Genomic DNA, 20,429 nt, shown 5'->3' on the forward strand with positions numbered 1-20,429 from the left:
TTACAGCTTATATCTTCTGATTTAACTTTATTAGCCTTTTTATATAACAGTCGTGGAAGTGATCGTGTTTAATACATTTTAAAGAGTCATGTACACACTACAAACACTTCCAAGCTTCCAAACTTTATATTGGCTTGTCATGGTCCCTGGATCCCAGAGATGAACACACACACACACACACACACACACACACACACACACACACACACACACATGCATCCTTCATTCAAGTAGAAGTACAGATATTCATGTTTTAAATGACTCTGGTAAAAGTTTATGTACTGATTACACTTTCTAACTAAAGTTAACAAAGTTTGGGCTCTGACAAGAACTTAAGTAAAAAGTAGCCATTATTACGACCTGCTTTAGCATCACGCTGGTAACTGGACCACACATCATATTAATACAAAATAATTTAAAATGTTGTTATTTAATGAATGTATCCAGGCTGAACATCCACCTTATAGAACACAAGCAGAGAAAAGATGATGATGAGCAGGTGATCAGGAATGTCTCTGTTCTCATTCATGATTTATCGCTGACTCCCTCTGTCTCATCCATGTAAGCCCCATACTTCTTGTTGCCTTCTGTCTTGCACATTGTTAGCTTTATAAACTAGCCCATGTCTGTGGTGTGTGATCGCCAGGAAATGTTACAACAGTGGTAAATTGAAAAAGCCACACAATGGCATTAAATAGGTTAAAGGGCTCAAAACCGGACGCAATAAGAAGAAATGTATCACATCACCAAATAGATTTAAACTAAAGTAATGAGCCTGGTTTGAAAATGTAAGAAGTATAAATTATATATATGTTTTAAAAAAAAAGAAAAAAAGAATGAAACTACAAAGTTGTTCAAATAATCAATAGTGAAGTAATTTGTACTTCGTTACTTCCCACCAAGGCTCACCAAGGACCCAGGCTCACTAATGCCCTGCTGTACATACTGAAATCTCTGGAAATCTCTTAAATCTACTTAGCAAAATCTCAAAAATAAATAATGTGATCAGAAGTAAATGATTGACTGCTAGATTACACCTTACAGCTCTGAGTTTAAACTTAATACCTGCAATAAGTTATTTGTGTCGTTAGATGTCGCCAGATCTTGAGGAGAGAAAATATCTTTTTCACCAAGGTCGCCGGAAACCAACACCTTTTCTGTCAATTTTTATACCAAAATGTTCATGCTAACTTTGATAGTATGTAACTAAAGAGCAAAACTGCATTAGCAAACTCGTGATGAGTAAATCCTTATCTTCTGAACCAATAAGAAGACATAAATGTCATTTTTATTCTTTTCTTTTGTGGAAACAAGAAAGTGGTTGTAGTTATATATATTTGTTATATATATTTATATATATGGGCTATAGTTATATTTATGTGCAGATATTTACAATATAAGATCAATCCTAGGCAAAATTCCTCACACTGAAGGTTTTTTTCCTCACGCATCTAAACTTATATGTATGTATGGGCCACTTTTAGAGGTGCAAGAGTGGATATAAAAAATATGAATAAGCTGGAGAAAAAATAGAAGGTTAAGCCATGGCCTAGTCAGAAAAGTACTACATTTATTAGAGCCTCTTTCACATCCCTTTACTACTCATTCTGATAACATGCTAATATCGCTAAAACAGTGCTCATAAAAAGAAAAGGGTACAGGAACTGCAGCTTTGACCATCATCATATTGAGGTGGAGGGTATCCGTTTATGGTGTTATATAGTGTTAATGTCATGACAATCTTTGCTAATATTAACTCTAGGTGACAGACCATGGCTCATGGTTGAGAAATAAGTATGAGTGTCAAAGATTAGAAACCTAACCACAAAGCTGTATCTCCTGATACCCAGTGATGCAGATAAACCAATTAAACAGACTCAGATCATACAGCTGTACCTTCTGAAGCTGGATGGAGAAGTTTCCTGATTTAGAGAGTTTCAAAAACATCTTAATACATCCATCTTTGTATCCCAGAACCCCACATCTCCCTGTAGTGTGATCTCCAATAGACTGTGTGCTGTTGTGTTAATCTGTTTCCATATTCCTCCATATCTGCAGTTTTATCTGATACAAGGTGAGTTGGATTAAAGTTATACGGCAGCAGGACATCAGACTGGAAATCAACAGTAATGTTACTGCTTATTAGCAGTTCACTTTTGCATAGACTTTCTCTCTGATTAAAAAGTTTTTTTTTTATATTTCTATAGATATATTTTCATAATATCCAGACTATTCAATAATTATAGCTCATGTCATGAACCTACCACTGAAAGTTGGGGAAAAAAATTGAATCCAGGCACTTTGAAACAAAAACTCTTTGATTTCATAATAGATCACTTCCACACTAAGAAAAATGCTGTGTGATGTGTTTCTTTGGTTATTTCACTATATTTGATGCCTTGCCCACACCTTTATCCAATAAACATGATATATCTTTACAATCTTTTGTATATAAAGGCCAAAGATTTTGTAAAGATGTTTGTTTCTATCTTTTGGCTTCCATGTTTTTTATTGTTTCACATATTTTGCAGCCTGGCATGTTTTTTATTTGTTTGCTGGGGTTTTTTTTAAATAGTGAAACAAACTCTGTCATCTAAAACAGTATTTTACACATTTTATGGAGACATGTGAACAGAAGAAAAGCAGAAATTCGGTCAAAGAAGTCTCAAATTCACACTTACAAAAAATTGTTACACCTTCAACATCAGTTGTCACACCTTTTGCACCAACTGGTGCAGACAGTTTCTCAGGCTTGCTGGGCAAAATCTCTTGCAGTATTTCTTTGTTAGTTTTTGTTGAGGATTCATTATTATCTTGCAATATTTGTTCCCTTTTAAAAATGTTTTTTTTTTTTTTTTAAGGTTTAAAATTAAACCATCAGCTTTTAAAGATGGAATAAACACTTTTAATAAATAAACTGGAGTTGGAAAGTTGTAGCTGTAGTGATTAAGATGTTGGACTTCTGATTGGAGGGTGAGTTCAAATTCAAGCAATACCAAACCAAAACTTCTGGGCCCTTGAACAAGGCCCTTAACCTGCTCAGTGCATAAATGAGATAATAGTAAGTTGCTCTGGATAAGGGTCTAATCTGCTCTAAATAATGCTAAACAAAAACAAGCCATAACATAATAATATAATTAACACTCTTAATAAATATATAAATAACAATGTGATCAAAAGTAAACAAATGACTGCTGTATTACACATTAAAGCACAGAGTTTAAACTTCACACCTGCAATGAGTTACTTGTTTCGTTAGATGGCGCCAAATGACGAGAAACAATTTTTCCACCCAGTTTCGACAGAAGCAAACACATTTCCAATCAGTATTTTGCTACTAGAATTTTCATGCTAATTCTGCCAACATGTATCTGAGATCAGCAAAGCTACATTAGCAAACGCTCACACTTGTCTTACTCAACGGGTATGGCAAACCCTTCCCTGCTGCTCAAAGTGAAAAATAACAGTGTCTGCACCATGAACAGGCCCTGGGGCTTGTGGCCCAGTCACTGACAGAGTTACACATTAAAAACTGTTTGTAAATTATTTACAAAAATGAAGAGGTAATAATAATAATTATTGAATAAATAATTTAATGTAGAACAAAAAAAAAGCGTACACAATGCAATTAAATTAATAACTCAATAATTATGTAAATATTTGAGTGCAGTAAATTTGACTTTGACTTTTCAGGGTTTCACACATTTTCTTGCATACTTATTATTATTTTGAGTTTTACAATTCAACAAGTTTTAATTTTGTATGTTCCTCGTGGTTTAAAAAAAAAAATGTTACTTTTTAAAGTCAGACACCGTTGGACCGAATAGAATTTGGGAATAATTGAACATGAAATATTCAATTCAATTTAATTCAATTCAGGGTTTTTTTATTGGTTCTTTTAACAATGAGCATTGTCCCAAAGCAGCTTCACAGAAATAAATACAAGAACATTTTACAAAACAATGTTTTTTATGCTGTATTTAATGAGTCAAACTTTTAATATGGGGGAGTGGTGGCTCCAGCGGTTAAGGCGCTGGGTTGCCGATCAGGAGGTCTGGGGTTCAAGCCCCAGTATCGCCAAGCTGCCACTCTTGGGCCCTTGAGCAAGGCCCTTAACCCTCTATGCTCCGGGGGTCCCTTACGAGGAAAATATCAAGGTCCGTGACGTCGGAGTGACGTGGGGCCGCCTTCCCATGGGCTCACCACCTGCAGGAGGGATCGTAAGGGACGGTGCTGTGAGGATTGGGCAGCAGTCGAAGGCGGGGGCCTGCTTAGACTGCTGCCCCCGCGACCCGAATTACGGATAAGCGGGAGAAAATTAATGAATGAATGAATGAACTTTTAATATAACAAATGAATAAGTTAAATGGTTTTCACAAAAATATTTTTTTTTCCAAAAGGATCTGCTCCTTATAACACAACATGTAAAGCAATGTAAAATTCGGCAAGCTCTTCGTATTATTATTGTTTTACCTTCTGCAACCGCTTGTTCTCAAAAGAATAGAGAGGACATGACCGCAAAAGACTTCCTATATCACCTCCGCTTATAATGTCATGGTCTGATCCTGATTACATGATAAGCCTGTTTCTGAGCATGTTTGAGCTTATAGACCTGCTGTTATGACAGCAAGCTCCAGGATGAGCTTCAAAAGAGCCAAACAAGCCTAGATCATGTCAAATCAAAAGTAAAATCCAGTTACTTGAGCAATCCATGTACAGAGTGCAGGGTTAGACAAGGAGCATTCTACAAAAGCAAATAAAGGGTTCAATAGACATGAAACATACAAAAGAGACATTTTAATTGTTTCAGTATCTGAAGAAAAAAAGTAAGCCAAACATGTTTATAGTATGTGCCATGTTTAATCTTAAATTAATAATCTTGGTCATAAAAAAATACATAGTTTCTGGTATAAAAAAACCCCAAAACAAAACAATGCTTTACTTAAAAAAAAAAAAAAAAAAAAATTTAAATAATGATTGAACCCAGGAAGAACAGCTTTTTATCATGGCCCTTGCCATTAATAGCCTGGATCACCAAAATGTGTATTCAGACCTTAACAAACTTATAAAGCACTAAATGGTTTGGCTCCCATGTATCTCTCCAGTCTTTTAACATCCATCACGCTCCCTGAGATCTCAAAACTCTGGGCTTCTAGTAGTTCCTAGAAGAGCAAAGTCCACTAAAGGTGGTAGATCATTCTCACATTTAGCTCCTAAATTCTGGAACAGTCTTCCTGACAGTGTTCGGGGCTCAGACACACTCCCAGTTTAAGTGCAGATTTAAAACGCATCTTTTTAGCAAAGCCTACACATAACACACATCACATCATAACCTTGTGCTCCAGAACATCTGATCACATGCACATTATCAACTTGTGCTGTTAATATCATGAACAGCAGCTATGCTAATTCCTCTCCACTGCTTCTCTCTCTCTCCCCATCCTAAAGCATCCTGAGGTTTGGCCAGCTCCAGTCACCTCCCACCTCGTGAAGATTATGGACCTTTGAAGAAGTAGATGCCATACTCACAAACATCCTCAACCATCTAGAGATGTACCAGTGCCAATTGGATCCCACTACATGTGTGGAGTTTTGACATTGGACCTCCTGGAGTGTTTAAAGGCTCTGGCATGGAGAAGCTGAAGCTGGATCTGTGATGACCACAAATGTTGAGCTCAGTAGCTCCTAGTTTTATAACCATAAAGACTGAATAAGACTGTAGAAAGAACATTACTTATAATCTTATACTCCAGTGCTCATGTTTAGTTCTCACTCTCCAGTGTTCTGTATTGTTGAAAGATTTATGATCAAACTCTTGATGTCACCCAAATGAGGATGGGTTCCCCTTTTAAATCTGATTCCTCTCAAGGTTTCTTCCTCATTACATCTAAGGGAGTTTTTCCTTGCCACGGTTGCCATGGCTTGTTTATCAGGGATAAATGCACACCATTCACCTTGACTGTTGATTTCTGTAATGCTGCTTTGAGACAATGCCTGTTGTGAAAAGCGCTATAGAAATAAACTTGACTTGAATTTCGAATGTAGCAGCACATCTTGTTTTCAATAAGCCCAAGAGTCACACTACTTCTCATCTGTTTGTACTTGCTTCCTTGTGGCTTGCATACAGTTCAAGACATTGATGCTTGCCTACAGAACAACCACAAGCTCCACACCCTCCTACCTTCTCTTTCTTAGATGCGTCTACATCCCGTTCAGAAACCAGTGGTTGGTAAATGAGCAGCGACTTGTGGCTCTATTGCAGAGAGGCACAAAATCACTCAAAAGCATGTTTTTTTTCACCACTCTCTGTTGGTAGAATGGCCTACCTAACTCCATCCGGACAGCCAAATCCATTTACATTTACGCCGTTTAGCAGTACAAAAGTGCATTGAGACTCAATCAATGAATAAATCAACACTGGTTCACCACGTTGCAAACTTGAAACCATCAGGCTAAACTCTGTTAGGAGGAATTATAGCACACTGTTTTTACATAAAAGACATACAACAAAAAGGGAAAATAAGTGCTACTTAAGTGTTTTGGAAGAGGTAGTTCGTCACCCGTCATTTGAAGATTGGCAGTGAGTCAACTGTTTAGACATTCAGGGGAAGTTCATTACACCACCTCGGTGTAAGAACAAAGAAGAGTCTAGATGTATGTATATCTCTTTCCCTGAGAGAACGTGGGACCAATCAAGCAATAGCGTGAGCGTGAGGAAGCGTGGTCCATTGAGGGTTGATTAGACCTTTGAGTTAAGAAAGTGCTAGTCGAATATTGGCTTAAGCATCAGTTCAAGCTCCAGTGTTTTGAATCTGTTGCGTGTAGCTTTCGGGAGCCAGTGTGGTGGTGTGGGAGAATTTAGGCAGATTGCAAAGCTGCATTTGGCTCGTATGCAGAGGACGATAAACATTCAGGGGGAGGCCTGCCAGCAGAGAGTTGCAGTAATCCAGACTGAACAAGCACCTGAGCAGCCTGTGTGGATAAAAAAAATGGTCAAATCCTTAAGATGTTGTAGAGAAGTAGCCAACAAGAACATGTCATACGAGCAACATGAGAGGAAAAGGACAGATGATTGTCCACGGTTACCCCGATTTTATAAGCATTGGCTAAAGGGGAGTTGTGTAGAGATATTGTAAGAGATATTGTAAAAAAATATATATATATCATAGGAATCCCTCAGAATCTTCAAGAAACAACTGAAAAGTCATCTTTTCTGTAAACATTTAACAGCTTCTTTTCCTTGAACCCTTATTGTCCTAGCATTTTTTATATTTTTGTATAAAAAATATATATATAATATATTTTTTATGACTGAAACCTTGTATGCCGTCTTATGAAAAATCACTTCTTGTTTCCTTTATTGCAAGTCGCTTTGGACAAAAAAAAATGTCAAATGAATGAGTGTAAATGTAAATATAAATGTAAGTATGTTCCATTATCTCATGTTTAAAACTGTCTAAACTATAACATCATTTCAGACAATTTATTTCATTATCATAGAATATTTCACATTTATTTTTATCATATTACAATTTTGTCGTATAAACTTGTAATAGATTTTTTCATATTTTTCTTTATGTTGGTTACACAATTTAACTCAACAGAATATTTTTCATAGATATTAATTATTCTCCCCACCTGATGAAGGTACGGGTATCATCTCATGTTGTCTCTTCTCTTCTAATTCATCTCATAGATTGGGTTTTCACCCACAAGAGCTTCTAAAGTCATGTGAAACAGAGTTCATTTAGGATCAAACTTAGTAACTAATGTTAAAAATGGAATGCAGATATTTGATATTTGTGAAATAATAAAACAATACGTGTCTCGAGTGCAGATATTTACCATCCGTCTCAGGGCCAGGCTGTACTCTGTATATGTCATAGATTGGGTTATCAAATGGACACTCTACAGACCCTAAACAATAGAGACCACCATTTTATTTGATTAGAACTATTATGTAGTATTAGTGATTATTTTAAATAAAGCTACAGCAGTTCTCACTGCTTTACAACTTGTGAGAATTCACACCTTTGCTAAACACTTACCACCAGTGTTCTCTGGGTGTGGTTGCTTTCCTGCAACATCCATTTTTTTCTGTTTAGCTGAACGTGTAATAAATCCTTATTAACATCTGTCATTATAAACAACATTGTCAAAGAGTCACGTAATAAAGCATCCATATATAATACTTACGTTTTTTGCGTAAGTAGAAGACACATGCTGTAAATAAGAACAGAAGAACTGCTCCTGTTGAAGCTCCAATGATAATTATCGCCTGATGTAAACCAGCAGCAAGATCTGTGGAAGATAATACAGTCAGCAAAATAACAAACTACAAATCTGTCATCATGAGAGTCAAGACAATCCAGTGTGCTGTTTAAAAATTCTGTTTTATTTTATTTCTCTTTTCCAACAATTACAAATGTTTCTTCATTTAAAAATTATTATATATTTTTTTTATTTAGCATTCCTACCATAGAAGTCTCAGTGTAACATTACTATAGAATTGATAATGCATTTGGGGGAAGAGGGAAGTGGTAGCTCAGTGGTTACTCGGCAGGTCAGGAGTTTAAATCTGCCAATCTGCCACTCTTGGGAACTTGAGCAAGTCCTTTAAACCTTTGTGCTCTAGGGGTGGTGTATCATGGCTGACCCTGTGCTCTGCCTCCTCATACTGGGATAAAGAGCTTTAATGTACGTGTGACAAGTCTAAAAAACCTTTATATTTTAACCTGTTAGAAGCGTGCTGTTAAAGAACATCTCAACAACCAGTCAGAATGAAGCACGGTGGTATAAAAAATGTATAATGACTTGTGTATGTCTAAAAGTTGAATTACTAACCAAGCTGTATCTCCTGATATGCAATGCTGCAGTTGAACCCATTAAACAGCTCACAGCGGTACAGACTCAGATCATACAGCTGCACTTTCTGAAGGAGGATGAAGAAGTTTCCTGATTCAGAGAGTTTAGGAAACGTCTTGATACGTCCACCTTTGTAATCCCAGAACCTCACGTCTCCCTGTAGAGAGATCTCCAGTAGATTGTGTGCTGTTGTGTTCCTCTGAGTCCACACTACTGCTATATCTGCAGTCTTATTCGATCCGAGGAGAGTTGGATCAAAGTTACACGGCAGCAGGACGTCAGACTGGAGCTTAGCAGTAATGTTACTGTGTATTAGAAGTTCACTATTGCACAGATTTTCTCCTGTAATTAAAAATCAACATGCTGTCAAACAAACATCAAATCCACTAGCAGCTACTACAGTGGAAAAGTGTGCACATTCATGCATTTTCACTTCTAATCATAGTGTAACTCACCCTGGATGTACATCAAGCAGCACCAAGGCATCCACACACTGAAACGCATCATGATAAAACGCAGCTCCATCGTACAATCATGAAACTGCAGCTTGTGGTAATGTGACTTTCAAAGCAGTGACTTTCAGAGCAGTGACGATGAGACCATCAATTCAACATCACTTCCTGAAATGGCTACAAAACTAAAAAAAAAAAAACACAGACCTGAAGTGCAAGTTGCTAGACTTGAAAACTCACACCTCATTGAAAAAAGAAAAAAAAAAAAAAGGACATGAGCACAGGTATTTCCCAGCGCACAGAATGATAATTTTATGGGTCTAACAGAAAAATGCATGGTATAAAGTAACAAAACACACCGTTGTGAATAATAATAATAATTAAAAAAAAAAGCCACACAATCGTTCATAATGCCAAACTTTTTCAATATTTCAGTTTTTGAGAATTGATGTGGAATAACTTAAATATGAAATATGAATCGTATTTTAGGCACATCAATGATTTAAATAGATAATAAATAATCTGAGTTCCATCTAAAAATCGATCAATATGACATTTTTATATTGACATTTTACATTTACATTCTAGAATTTTTTTTTTACCCTTTATATTTATTAATTCCATGTAATGTCACAGATCTGTTGTTAAAAATGTTTCACAGCATGTGAACCCAAGCCAAACACTTGCTGGATATTTTTGGTTTGTGCTTCATCCTGTCTAAACTATTGACACTGTTGAGCATGTGAACCTCAGAAAATCAACAGTTTCTAAATCCAAACTTGTGGCCAGTCATTTGGTCTGACCTTCACATTGCCTAGAGGACATCAGCTGAACCATGATCTGTTTCTGCAGGAGTTTCTGTTCTGCTGCCACCTCATTAGGCTGTTGTTTAATTGCATAAATGTGCAAGGTCAATGCAAGAGCACAACATAAGTCAGAAACAAATCGAGCTGTCAGCACGAGTCATAGGTGATGCAGATGTTATCATAAGCCCAGAGCATGCATGGGGGTGAGAACCATCCAACTGTCAAATGGTGCAGATAACCAAATAACACAAATAGTTTCCAGCGAAACAACCATGCAATAAGTGGGTCATCATATAATCAACCGCACAGTCATGCCATTTAAACTACAGAATCTCTACAGTGATACATTTAATCACATAAAGAAATGAACAAACTGTATAACGAACTGCCCATAGAGAGGAAATGTAGCAGGAAAAGGAAGTTACTTGGCTTTTTCTTACAACTTACAGCAATTGAAATGTCTACACCTTTTATACCAGTTGCACACCAAGAACTAACACTAGGAATTTTTGAGAGTACTATTAGTTAGTGTTGATCAAGCCAGACTCTGTAGCAGAAGAATTTCTGACTAACACTTATTCACATTTATGAGAATTGGCTTTTATCCAGTGCTATGAGGTCTCTAATAAATACCCCCTTAATCTGGTTTACTAGGTCATAGACTTAAAGAACAAAAAAAATCTGTAGGAGAAGTAGTACAGTAAGAAAAGCATACAGACAACATAGAGTTTTATTATTAAAAAAAACTAATGTAATTATTTTAATAAATAGTTTGAATCATTTTAAAGGCACTGCCTGAGTACCAGAACAGAGAAGAGCCTTGATCCATGCCTTCCTGGCACCCTGAGAAATGATGGTATCGGTCGAGGATTCCTAGAAGATCGCAGGAAGTGTGGTAAGGTGCAGAATTTATTATTTGGGTGGTGGAATGTCAGGTTTAGTAATGAAGCTTTTATTGTCATTTCAACAATACACAGTGAAATGTGACCATTTTTTTTTTATTTATTTTTTATTTTATTTTATGACATTATTATTACAGTTTTTATTTTTCATGTACAAGAAATAAGATACTTTCAACACATTGGTAAGCATGGTCCTAAAATGAGCAGATCAGAAAAATTATACGATAAATTTCGTGACTAAATTTGTAATGGTTTAATATTATAAGATGGATAATTTACATTCCCCAGAGTTCAAGCATGGGTTACATTTTCGTTTATCACCATACAAGCAGTTTCTATACGTTCAAGTCATTGTGAAGCCTTGTCAATATCTTACTGTGTTTCCTGGTTTTGTGTTCTGGATTATCTTTAGGCTATTTTTATTTTGAAATAAAAAAAATTCAATGCTGTTCATTCTATTTATGAAGATGCCCTGCATCAGTTAAGACTGAAGTATTAATGCTACACACACCGAAAACACATTTACAATTTAAGCAATTCAACATCTGAGGTCATACAAGCATGTGAGCATTTCTCTCTTCACTTCTGCTTTGGGGATCTCTGTAATAAGGCTGTACAAATAATCAAAAATAGATGCAAAGATGTAAAAGATAAAAGCTGGTGGGAAAGTCTGTAGAAATCTAAATCTATACTTGTGCTTATACTTTTTTTTTTTGTCAGCAATTGTGGGACCAACTGGCTTGACTGTAACTGAAATGATCATTGACAAACATTTTTAGGGAATTATTCCTGATTGGCTGTCTGCCATTGCATTTGCTATTAAAAAAGCATGTAGTAGGGATGGTAAGATTGGCAAATAGGTGCAGCTGCATAAAAGTTAACAATGTGATGCATCGATTTAAAAAAGTGTGCATCAGATACGGCATTTGTTGCCATTTGTATAACAATGAATCATTTTGAACATATTTGCATTAGTAAAAAACTATTTATTTATATATAATTTTTAGTAAATGCTCTATATCTTTATTTAGAAAGTGACAAACTTGTGACCAATGTGTGCATTTTCTTCAGTATTGTTCAGTCCAACAGAGTAGTAACAGTTACTGAGTGATCTCTTGTATCCAAGAACAGAAAAATAGTTAATTAAAATGATAAAAAAAAAAATGTGCTTGATATAAACCATAAACTGTAATAAAAACAAATAAAGAAACATTGATATATTAGTAAACAGCAAAAACAGTAAACGATCAGTTACAGACATTTACCCTCCTTTCTATGGCTGTTCTGTACTGTGAAGGGTGTAAATCCTGGAGGAAGAGAAAATATATTTTATTTGATAGTATTTTACAAAGAAAGATCTGAAATGTCATTTTCAGGTTGATTAATGCTAGAGTTGAAGACCACCCTGAAACATGTTGAATATGATGGTGTGTTTAGTGGATCTGATGAAAATATGAAAATGATTAAGGAAATTGGTTAACAAAGTGAAAGAAATGTAACATATCACGCAATAAATCTAGAGTGATGTGTTATGTATCACTCAGGGTGGATTTTTCTTTTAAAGACGTGTCAACATCCTACACAGCTGTGTGTGAAAAGAAACTAACACAATGTACTCACACTTCTGTGTAACAGTTTTCACTACTGCTCTCTGGCTGCTGATTTCCTGCAACATGCAAAACAACCACAAGGTTCATCTTTACTTGCCACAAATTGATTAAAGACAAACACATTACAGGTTTATTTTAACAGAAAGAGAAAGAATGTAAAATATTCCAAGAATTCCAGGAAAACATTTTTATTATTATTATTATACATTTGATCCTCTACCAACCAGCAAGAGTTCTGACTCCCACATGCCCGAATTAGTCCTGTCTCTTTAAGAAAGAACTCCTAATATCAACTCATTATGTAAAAAAAAAAAAAAAAAAAAAAAGACACATCACAGAATCAACCTCTTCCATTCAAACCACTCCAAAACCATAGGCAAGACCAAAAAGCTGTCAAAGGATACCAGGGACAAGATTGTAGACCTGCAGAGGTCTGGAATGGGCTACAAGACCATCAGCAAGAAGCTTGGCGAGAGAGAGACCACTGTTGGCGTGATAATTTGAAAGAAAATGGAAGAAATACAACTACAGTACAAGAAAAGTCAATCGCCCTCGTTTTGGAGATGCATGCAAAATCTGACCTCATGGGGTGAAGATGATTCTGAAAAAAGTAAGAGATCAACCCAGAATTACACGGGACCAGCTTGTTAATGATCTCAAGGGAGCTGGGACCACAGTCACCAAGAAAACCATTCGTAACACAACAAGGTCCCTCTGCTCAAGAATGCACATGAACAGACCCGTCTGAAGTTTGCCAACGAACAGACGAATGATTCAGAGAAGGCTTAAGAGAAGGTGATGTGGTCAGATGAAATGAAAATTAAGCTCTTCGGCACAAACTTGACTCATCGTGTTTGGAGGCAGAGAAATGCTGAATATGACCCCAAGAATATCATCCCCACTGTCAAACATGAAGAATGAAACATTCTGCTTTGGATCTGTTTCTCCGCTAAGGGCAAAGGAAGTCCCTTTAGAAGAAGGATAAGAACGTCCTGGGCTCATCCAGAACACTGAAGATGGGTGGTGGATGGTTTCTTCCAGCATGACAATGACCGAAAACATACGGCCAAGTCAAGAATCTGATGGTCTTGTAGCCCATTATAGCCCTTTTGCAGGTTCTACAAATCTTGTCCCTAACAACTTTTGACAGCTCTTTGGTCTTGCCCATGGTGGTGGAGAGGTTTGAATGGAAGAGGTTGATTTTTTTGATGGGTGTCTTTCATACATATAAGTTGATATTAGGAGTTCTTTCCTAAGGGACAGGACTAATTTGGTTCTGTGAAAGTCAAAATTCTTGTTTATTTGTTATGGGATCAAATACTTATTTCACTCGATTAAATACAAATTAATCTATAACCTTTTATTTATAAATGTTTTTAATATTCTGTCTCTATTTGTTCAAATAAACCCACAATAAAAATTCTAGACTGTTCATTTCTTTGTAAGGGGTTAAACTTAGCATTGGATCCTGGAAACCTGTTCCAGCATGACAATGCCACTGTGAACAAATCAAACCCCATGAAGATATGCTTTGCATTGGATGGAGTAGAAGATCTCCTGCTATAAGTCTCTGACCTCAACGCTATTGAACATCTTTGGGATGAATGTAAACGCTGACTGCACTCAAGGCAGTATAATTCTGTTATGTTGTAGTCGGACACTACAAGCATTTTTTCTCATTAATCTACAAACAGAAGTTTATTGATTGGACATCAGGAAAGGCACACACCTCTCTACAGAAGGCCTCATAGCTGAAAATGGAGCTCAGAGACAGGATTGTTATAAGGCACAGATCTGGGAAAAGCTCCATATAATTGCTGCTGCACTGAAGATTCCGAAGAGCACAGTGGCCTCCATAATTCTCAAATAGAAGAAATGTGACACAACAAAATGGTTCTTCTAAACCATGACACCTGGCTATACTAAGCAATCAAGGGAGAAGAGCCTTAGTAAAAGAGGTGACCAAGAACCCTATATTCACTCTGACTGAACTCCAGAGATTTGCCAACGGGCACCTGAAGGACCGTGTGGACAAGATTATATGGTCTGATGACGCCAAGATTGAAATGTTTCAATGCAACTCTAGAAGTATATATATTTATATTTATATAAATATGAAATTGATGATAATTAGCACCTGTTTGGTATAATTGGTTAATCATATATCTGATTCTGATCGTACAAAATTTGTCGGGTTAAAAAAAAAAAATGGTTGGTGACATCAAATATTCATATGATTTAGACTTTGCATTTTGCTAATTGATTAAAAAAACCAAAACAATTAAAATTCTAAAAAAAAAACATGCCTAAAATGTTTGCACAGTGAAACCCCTCCCCCCCACACACACATCTCTTTCTCAATGCAAACACTCACGTTTATTGCTTGTGCAGCAAAAACACGTTATGAATAAACACAGAAGCAATAATGATACTACTGCTACTGCTGCTGCTGTGATGAAGGATCCATGAGGCTGGGAAAAGGTTGTAAGACCTGTGAAAGATAAGAAATATCTTTATATGGTTCTAAATGTGGTATTTGTACAGTACGGCCAGTTTTCTCTGAAAAGGATGTGTGTTTGTGTGTAAGTTTAAAAGTGTATCACAAACCAAGCTGTATCTCCTGATACGCAATGCTGCAGTTGAACCCATTAAACAGCTCACAGCGGTACAGACTCAGATCATACAGCTGCACTTTCTGAAGGAGGATGGAGAATTTTTCGGATTCAGAGAGTTTAGGAAACGTCTTAATACGTTCAACCTTTGTAATCCCAGAACCTCACGTCTCCCTGTAGAGAGATCTCCAGTAGACTGTGTGCTGTTGTGTCCACACTACAGAAGGTCATGTGGCTCATCTAAACACACCAGACTTTAATTTCTACACTTTATTTCTTTTAAAAAGCTGCACATCCCAAGATACACTTGTTAATTCATAGAAACTTTTATTTAAAAAAAAAAAGGCAACAACATATGAGCAAAAAAAAAAACTAATACAGGCATTTGCATAGCATTAAAATATACCAGAATGGTGCAGATTTTCCAGTGGACGTCTCTTATTATCAGAAATATTATAGAATAGCCTTCATTTGTCACATATACATTATTACACAGTGAGATTCTTTTCTTTGCCTATCCCAGCTTGTTAGGAAGAATAAAGTAAACAAAGAAGCAGCATTCATTCATCAATAAACAGCAAAAACAGTAAATGATTAGTTAGTGACATTTCCCCATTCCTGCTATGGCTGTTCTGTACTGTGGAGTGTGTACATCCTGGAGAAACAGAAAATATATTTTATTTCTTACTATTTCATAAAAAAAAAAAAAAAAAAAAAAAAAAAGCTTTTTTCCAGTGCAGTTACAACAGAGTTTAATAAGAAAAAAATATTAGTGATCTCAGCATTTCATGAGGTGCAAGAGGGACTAGAGCACTGCTGCATTGAAGAACTGCGTGCTAATCAGTGGCTAGTCAAATGTAATTATGGGTAATGTAGGAAACTGGTAACCAAACATATCAGGCAATAAATCTAGTAGTCTAGAGTGATGTGTTATGTGCTAATTCTAAAGATTAGCATCACTCAGGGTGGATTTTCATTTTAAAGACGTGTCTACATCCTACACAGCTGTGTGTGAAAACTAACACAATGTACTCACACTTCTGTGTAACTGTTTTCATGACTGCTCTCTGGCTGCTGATTTCCTGCAACATGAAAAACAACCACAAGGTTCATCCGTCCGTCTGTCTGATTTAGCAGCATGTACATTTATACATAAAGTATGCAAAGACTCACGTTTATCGCTCATGCTGCAGAGACACGTTATGAATAAACACAGAAGTATTGCTGCTGTTGCTGCTGCTACGATGAAGGATTCATAAAGCTGGGAAAAGGTTGTAAGACCTGTAGAAGATAAGAATGTCTTTTTATGGGTCTAAACAAGGTATTTGTACAGTACAGGCAGATTTTTCTTAGCAGGAGGTGTGTGTGTTTAAAAGTGTAATCACAAACCAAGTTGTATCTCCTGATACGCAATGCTGCAGTTAAATCCATTAAACAGCTCACAGCGGTACAGACTCAGATCATACAGCTGCACTTTCTGAAGGAGGATGGAGAAGTTTCCCGATTCAGAGAGTTTAGGAAACGTCTTGATACGTCCACCTTTGTAATCCCAGAACCTCACGTCTCCCTGTAGAGAGATCTCCAGTAGATTGTGTGCTGTTGTGTTCCTCTGAGTCCACATTACTGTTATATCTGCAGTCTTATCCGATCCGAGGAGAGTTGGATGAAAGTTACACGGCAGCAGGACATCAGACTGGAGCTTAGCAGTAATGTTACTGTGTATTAGAAGTTCACTATTGCACAGATTTTCTCCTGAAATTATGATTCAGAAACAGTACAATGAGTAAAAGTCTCCTCTTTAAACTAGTCTATTAACTGTTCATATTTATTTTGAACTTACCGTTTCCAAACACCAACCAGCACCAATAAACCATCAACACCCCGAAACATCTCAGCGTGAAAAGTGCCATAGTACAAACACGAAGCTGTTGTTCATCTGAACACTCCACACTCCGAACAGTTATAATGAGAGTTTTACTTCACTTCCTGTAAAAAGCCGCACTCCCCAAGACAAATTTCTAAATGTACACAAATGGTGTGTGAATGACGACTGGGTGTTCAGCGACGACTGAAGACCTACCTCTTTCTGAAACACTTAAATTAGCACTTTCCAAGTTTGTAAAAGTCTAGGGTTATATTTATATTAAGTTTGTAATCTGGCGTACCAGTGTAGATTAAATCATTACTAGAGACTCAAAGCACTTTTGTACGTCGCTCTGGATAAGGACGTCTGCTAAATGCCGCAAATGTAAACGTGTGTTTAAAAAAAAGAACAAAACATAAGACAATTAAAAAATAAAAATGCTTGGTACTCACTAACCCATTACAGACCTGTTAGGCAAGAGAGGATGCAACCTTCAAGCAAGAAATAAGAGCATTGTCTAAATATGAATAAACATTGTTGTATAATGTTATAAAGCAGAAGAAGGCGGCTGAGCTTCCAGTGAATGTCTATTAATAGTCAGAGATTTTAAAACAGCATATTTCCTATTTAAAAGGCAGAGTTTGCTTGCAAATCTGAAGATGTATAAGAGTCGATTTTGCATCATTTCATACATTAATTAAACATATGCTTCATCTTGAATTTTTATAAATGTTCCATTGTAGCATGATTTTAAAGTAAGACATTAGAAACATACCCTGTATAAACAAACTCATTAGATATCCCAAAAATAAAGATCAAAGGAGGCAGAAGTTTAGAAAGGAGGAGGGCTTTTTCACTTGAATTGAAAATTTTGTATTTGGCTAAAAGTCTTGCAAAAGATGAGCACGATGCAGAACGCAGTTTGATAAAATATGTATTTGCAAGTTTGTTCATGGGAGGAACGGGAAGATGATTGCATCTCGCATCATCTGACTGTGGACCTCTGACTCTCAACAGCATTGCATTTACATTTACGGCACTAAATTCATATATAATATAACAATATACCATCAGCCTACAGCTCTGTTGAGAGGATAAAAAAAAAAAAGATAAACAAAGACAAAACAAACTGGAAAGAGTGTTAGTTTAAGTGTTTTGTGAAAAGGTGGGTCTTCACCCGTCACTTGAACATAGCCAGTGACTCTGTGGACATCAAGGCGGAAGTTCATTCAACCACCTCAGTGCCAGAACAGAGAAGAGTCTCGAAGTAAACGCATTGCATTGATCTTACCTTTCTGAACACACATCATTTACATTTACAGCATTTGGAAGATGCCTTTATCCAACGCAACTTACAATGATCTCATTTTTTTGTAAACTGAGCAGTTGGGGGGTTAAGGGCCTTTCTCAGGGGACCAGGAGTGGCAGCTTGGTGGTGCAGGGATTTAAACTCACAACCTTTTGATCAGAAGCCTAAATGTCTTAACCACTGACTTATGCCTTTCTAATAAAGGGGCTTTTTTACGTATCATATGGACATTTACAGTTCAAATCTTTCATCGCATCTCCCAGTGATGTTAGAAATCTGGGGTCAGAGCGCAGAGTCAGTCGTGATACGCCACCCAATATCACACTGTGTAACTACACACACACATATCACACAGCTATGAAGGATCTTTATTTTAAGCGAAGACTGAAATCATTATGCTAAACAATTCAATCAATTCCTTAACGTTGGCGGTCCTACAAGCACGTCACATATTTTCTCTCTCCACTTCTGCTTTGGCTGTTTTGAATATCTGAGTAATAAAGCTGCACACTTTATCGAAACTAGATGACTCAGGAGTGTAGTCTTTTTAAAAAAAAATTTATTATTGCTTCTGCGTAGTTTTTTTTTTGTCAGATGTGGGCGGGACTAACTGGCTTCACTGTAACCTTAAATATCATTAGCTAGCAATTTTTTGAGAAATGATTTCTGATTGGCTGTCTGCCATTGCCTTTGCTTAAAAAACACACGCGCGCACGCACACACACACACACACACACAGTATATATTAGGGTTTCCGGACAGTTGGAGGAAAAAAAAATGCAAAACACAATATTTTTTTTTTTTTTTTTTTATTAACGCAGTGTATTATTATTAAAATTTGTAAAAAACAGTTTACATTTCTAAAACAATTAAATTTTAAATGCATGCTTGGTTAAATATATATATATATATATATATATATATATATATATATATATATATATATATATATATATATATATATATATATATATATATATATATATATATATATATAAAATGATTAAATATTTACAAAAATCTAATCTAAAAATAAAATCTAATAAATCGAATTAATGCAATACACGTTTTTATTATATTGTTTAAATCGGTACATGACCAGAAATTAAAGTAAAAAATGAAATGAAATAATTTACATTTGTTAGACTTCATTTGGGTAACCCAGCCATTAGGGGGGCACAAGCCAGTGTACTCTTAGTGCCGGTCCCAAGCCCGGGTAAATGGGGAGGGTTGCGTTAGGAAGGGCTTTCAGCGTAAAACATGTGCCAAATCAAATATGCGGATCACAAATGAGAATTTCATACCGGATCGGTCGAGGCCCGGGTTAACAACGACCGCCACAGGTATCGTTAGCCGACAGGGTACCGGTGGAAATTGGGCTACTGTTGGCCGAAGGAGGAGAAGGAGAGGAGGAAGACGTCTACAGAGACGGCAGGAAAAGGAGCAGTGTAGGAGAGTAGAGGTTCGGGTTGGTACTTTAAATGTTGGTACTATGACTGGTAAAGGGAGAGAGATAGCTGATATGATGGAGAGGAGAAAGGTAGATATGCTGTGTGTTCAGGAGACCAAGTGGAAAGGGAGTAAGGCCAGGAACATTGGAGGTGGGTTTAAACTGTTTTATCATGGTGTGGATGGGAAGAGAAATGGTGTAGGGGTGATTCTGAAGGAAGAGTACAGTAAGAGTGTAGTGGAGGTAAAGAGAGTTTCTGATAGGGTGATGATCGTGAAGGTGGAAGTTGAAGGGATGATCATCAGTGCCTATGCTCCACAAGTTGGCTGTGAGATGGAGGAGAAGGAAAGATTCTGGAGTGAATTAGATGAAGTGGTAGATGGTGTACCTAGGAAAGAACGATTGGTGATTGGGGCAGACTTTAATGGGCATGTAGGTGAAGGGAACAGAGGTGATGAGGAGGTGATGGGTAGGTATGGTTTTAAGGAGAGGAATGTGGAAGGGCAGATGGTGGTAGATTTTGCTAAAAGGATGGAAATGGCAGTGGTGAACACGTATT

At 36.6% G+C, this 20,429-nt stretch overlaps 2 protein-coding genes across 7 annotated transcripts in view; both read right to left on the reverse strand.

Moving 5' to 3' along the window:
- Nucleotides 1-15,421, reverse strand: part of LOC310720700 (uncharacterized protein) — a 41,481-nt gene extending 26,060 nt beyond the window's left edge. The window contains exon 1 of the mRNA XM_083531564.1: nucleotides 15,243-15,421. The gene's annotated coding sequence lies outside the window, so the exon portion shown is untranslated. The remainder of the gene's footprint in view (nucleotides 1-15,242) is intronic.
- LOC310720730 (uncharacterized protein) overlaps nucleotides 1-20,429 on the reverse strand; it is a 30,261-nt gene that overhangs the window by 5,345 nt on the left and 4,487 nt on the right. The window contains exons 3-7 of one of the 6 annotated variants that reach the window (XR_014531807.1): nucleotides 16,421-16,528; nucleotides 16,284-16,329; nucleotides 12,646-12,691; nucleotides 12,291-12,332; nucleotides 11,863-12,146 (exon numbers count right to left, since the gene is read on the reverse strand). Coding sequence is in view for 5 of the 6 variants with exons in the window: in XM_083531644.1 (XP_083387770.1) it covers nucleotides 15,869-15,902; nucleotides 16,284-16,329; nucleotides 16,421-16,528; nucleotides 16,637-16,999; nucleotides 17,088-17,157 (621 nt within the window). In the remaining variant the exon portion in view is untranslated. Of the gene's footprint in view, nucleotides 1-11,862; nucleotides 12,147-12,212; nucleotides 12,333-12,645; nucleotides 12,692-15,557; nucleotides 15,903-16,283; nucleotides 16,330-16,420; nucleotides 16,529-16,636; nucleotides 17,000-17,087; nucleotides 18,028-20,429 lie in introns of those variants that run through there. The other 5 variants (XM_083531644.1, XM_083531643.1, XM_083531645.1 and 2 more) reach the window with 5 other exon arrangements.

This window comes from Silurus aristotelis (genome assembly GCF_946808225.1).
Source record: "Silurus aristotelis genome assembly, chromosome: 26".
In the NCBI taxonomy this organism is placed as follows: Eukaryota; Metazoa; Chordata; class Actinopteri; order Siluriformes; family Siluridae; genus Silurus; species Silurus aristotelis.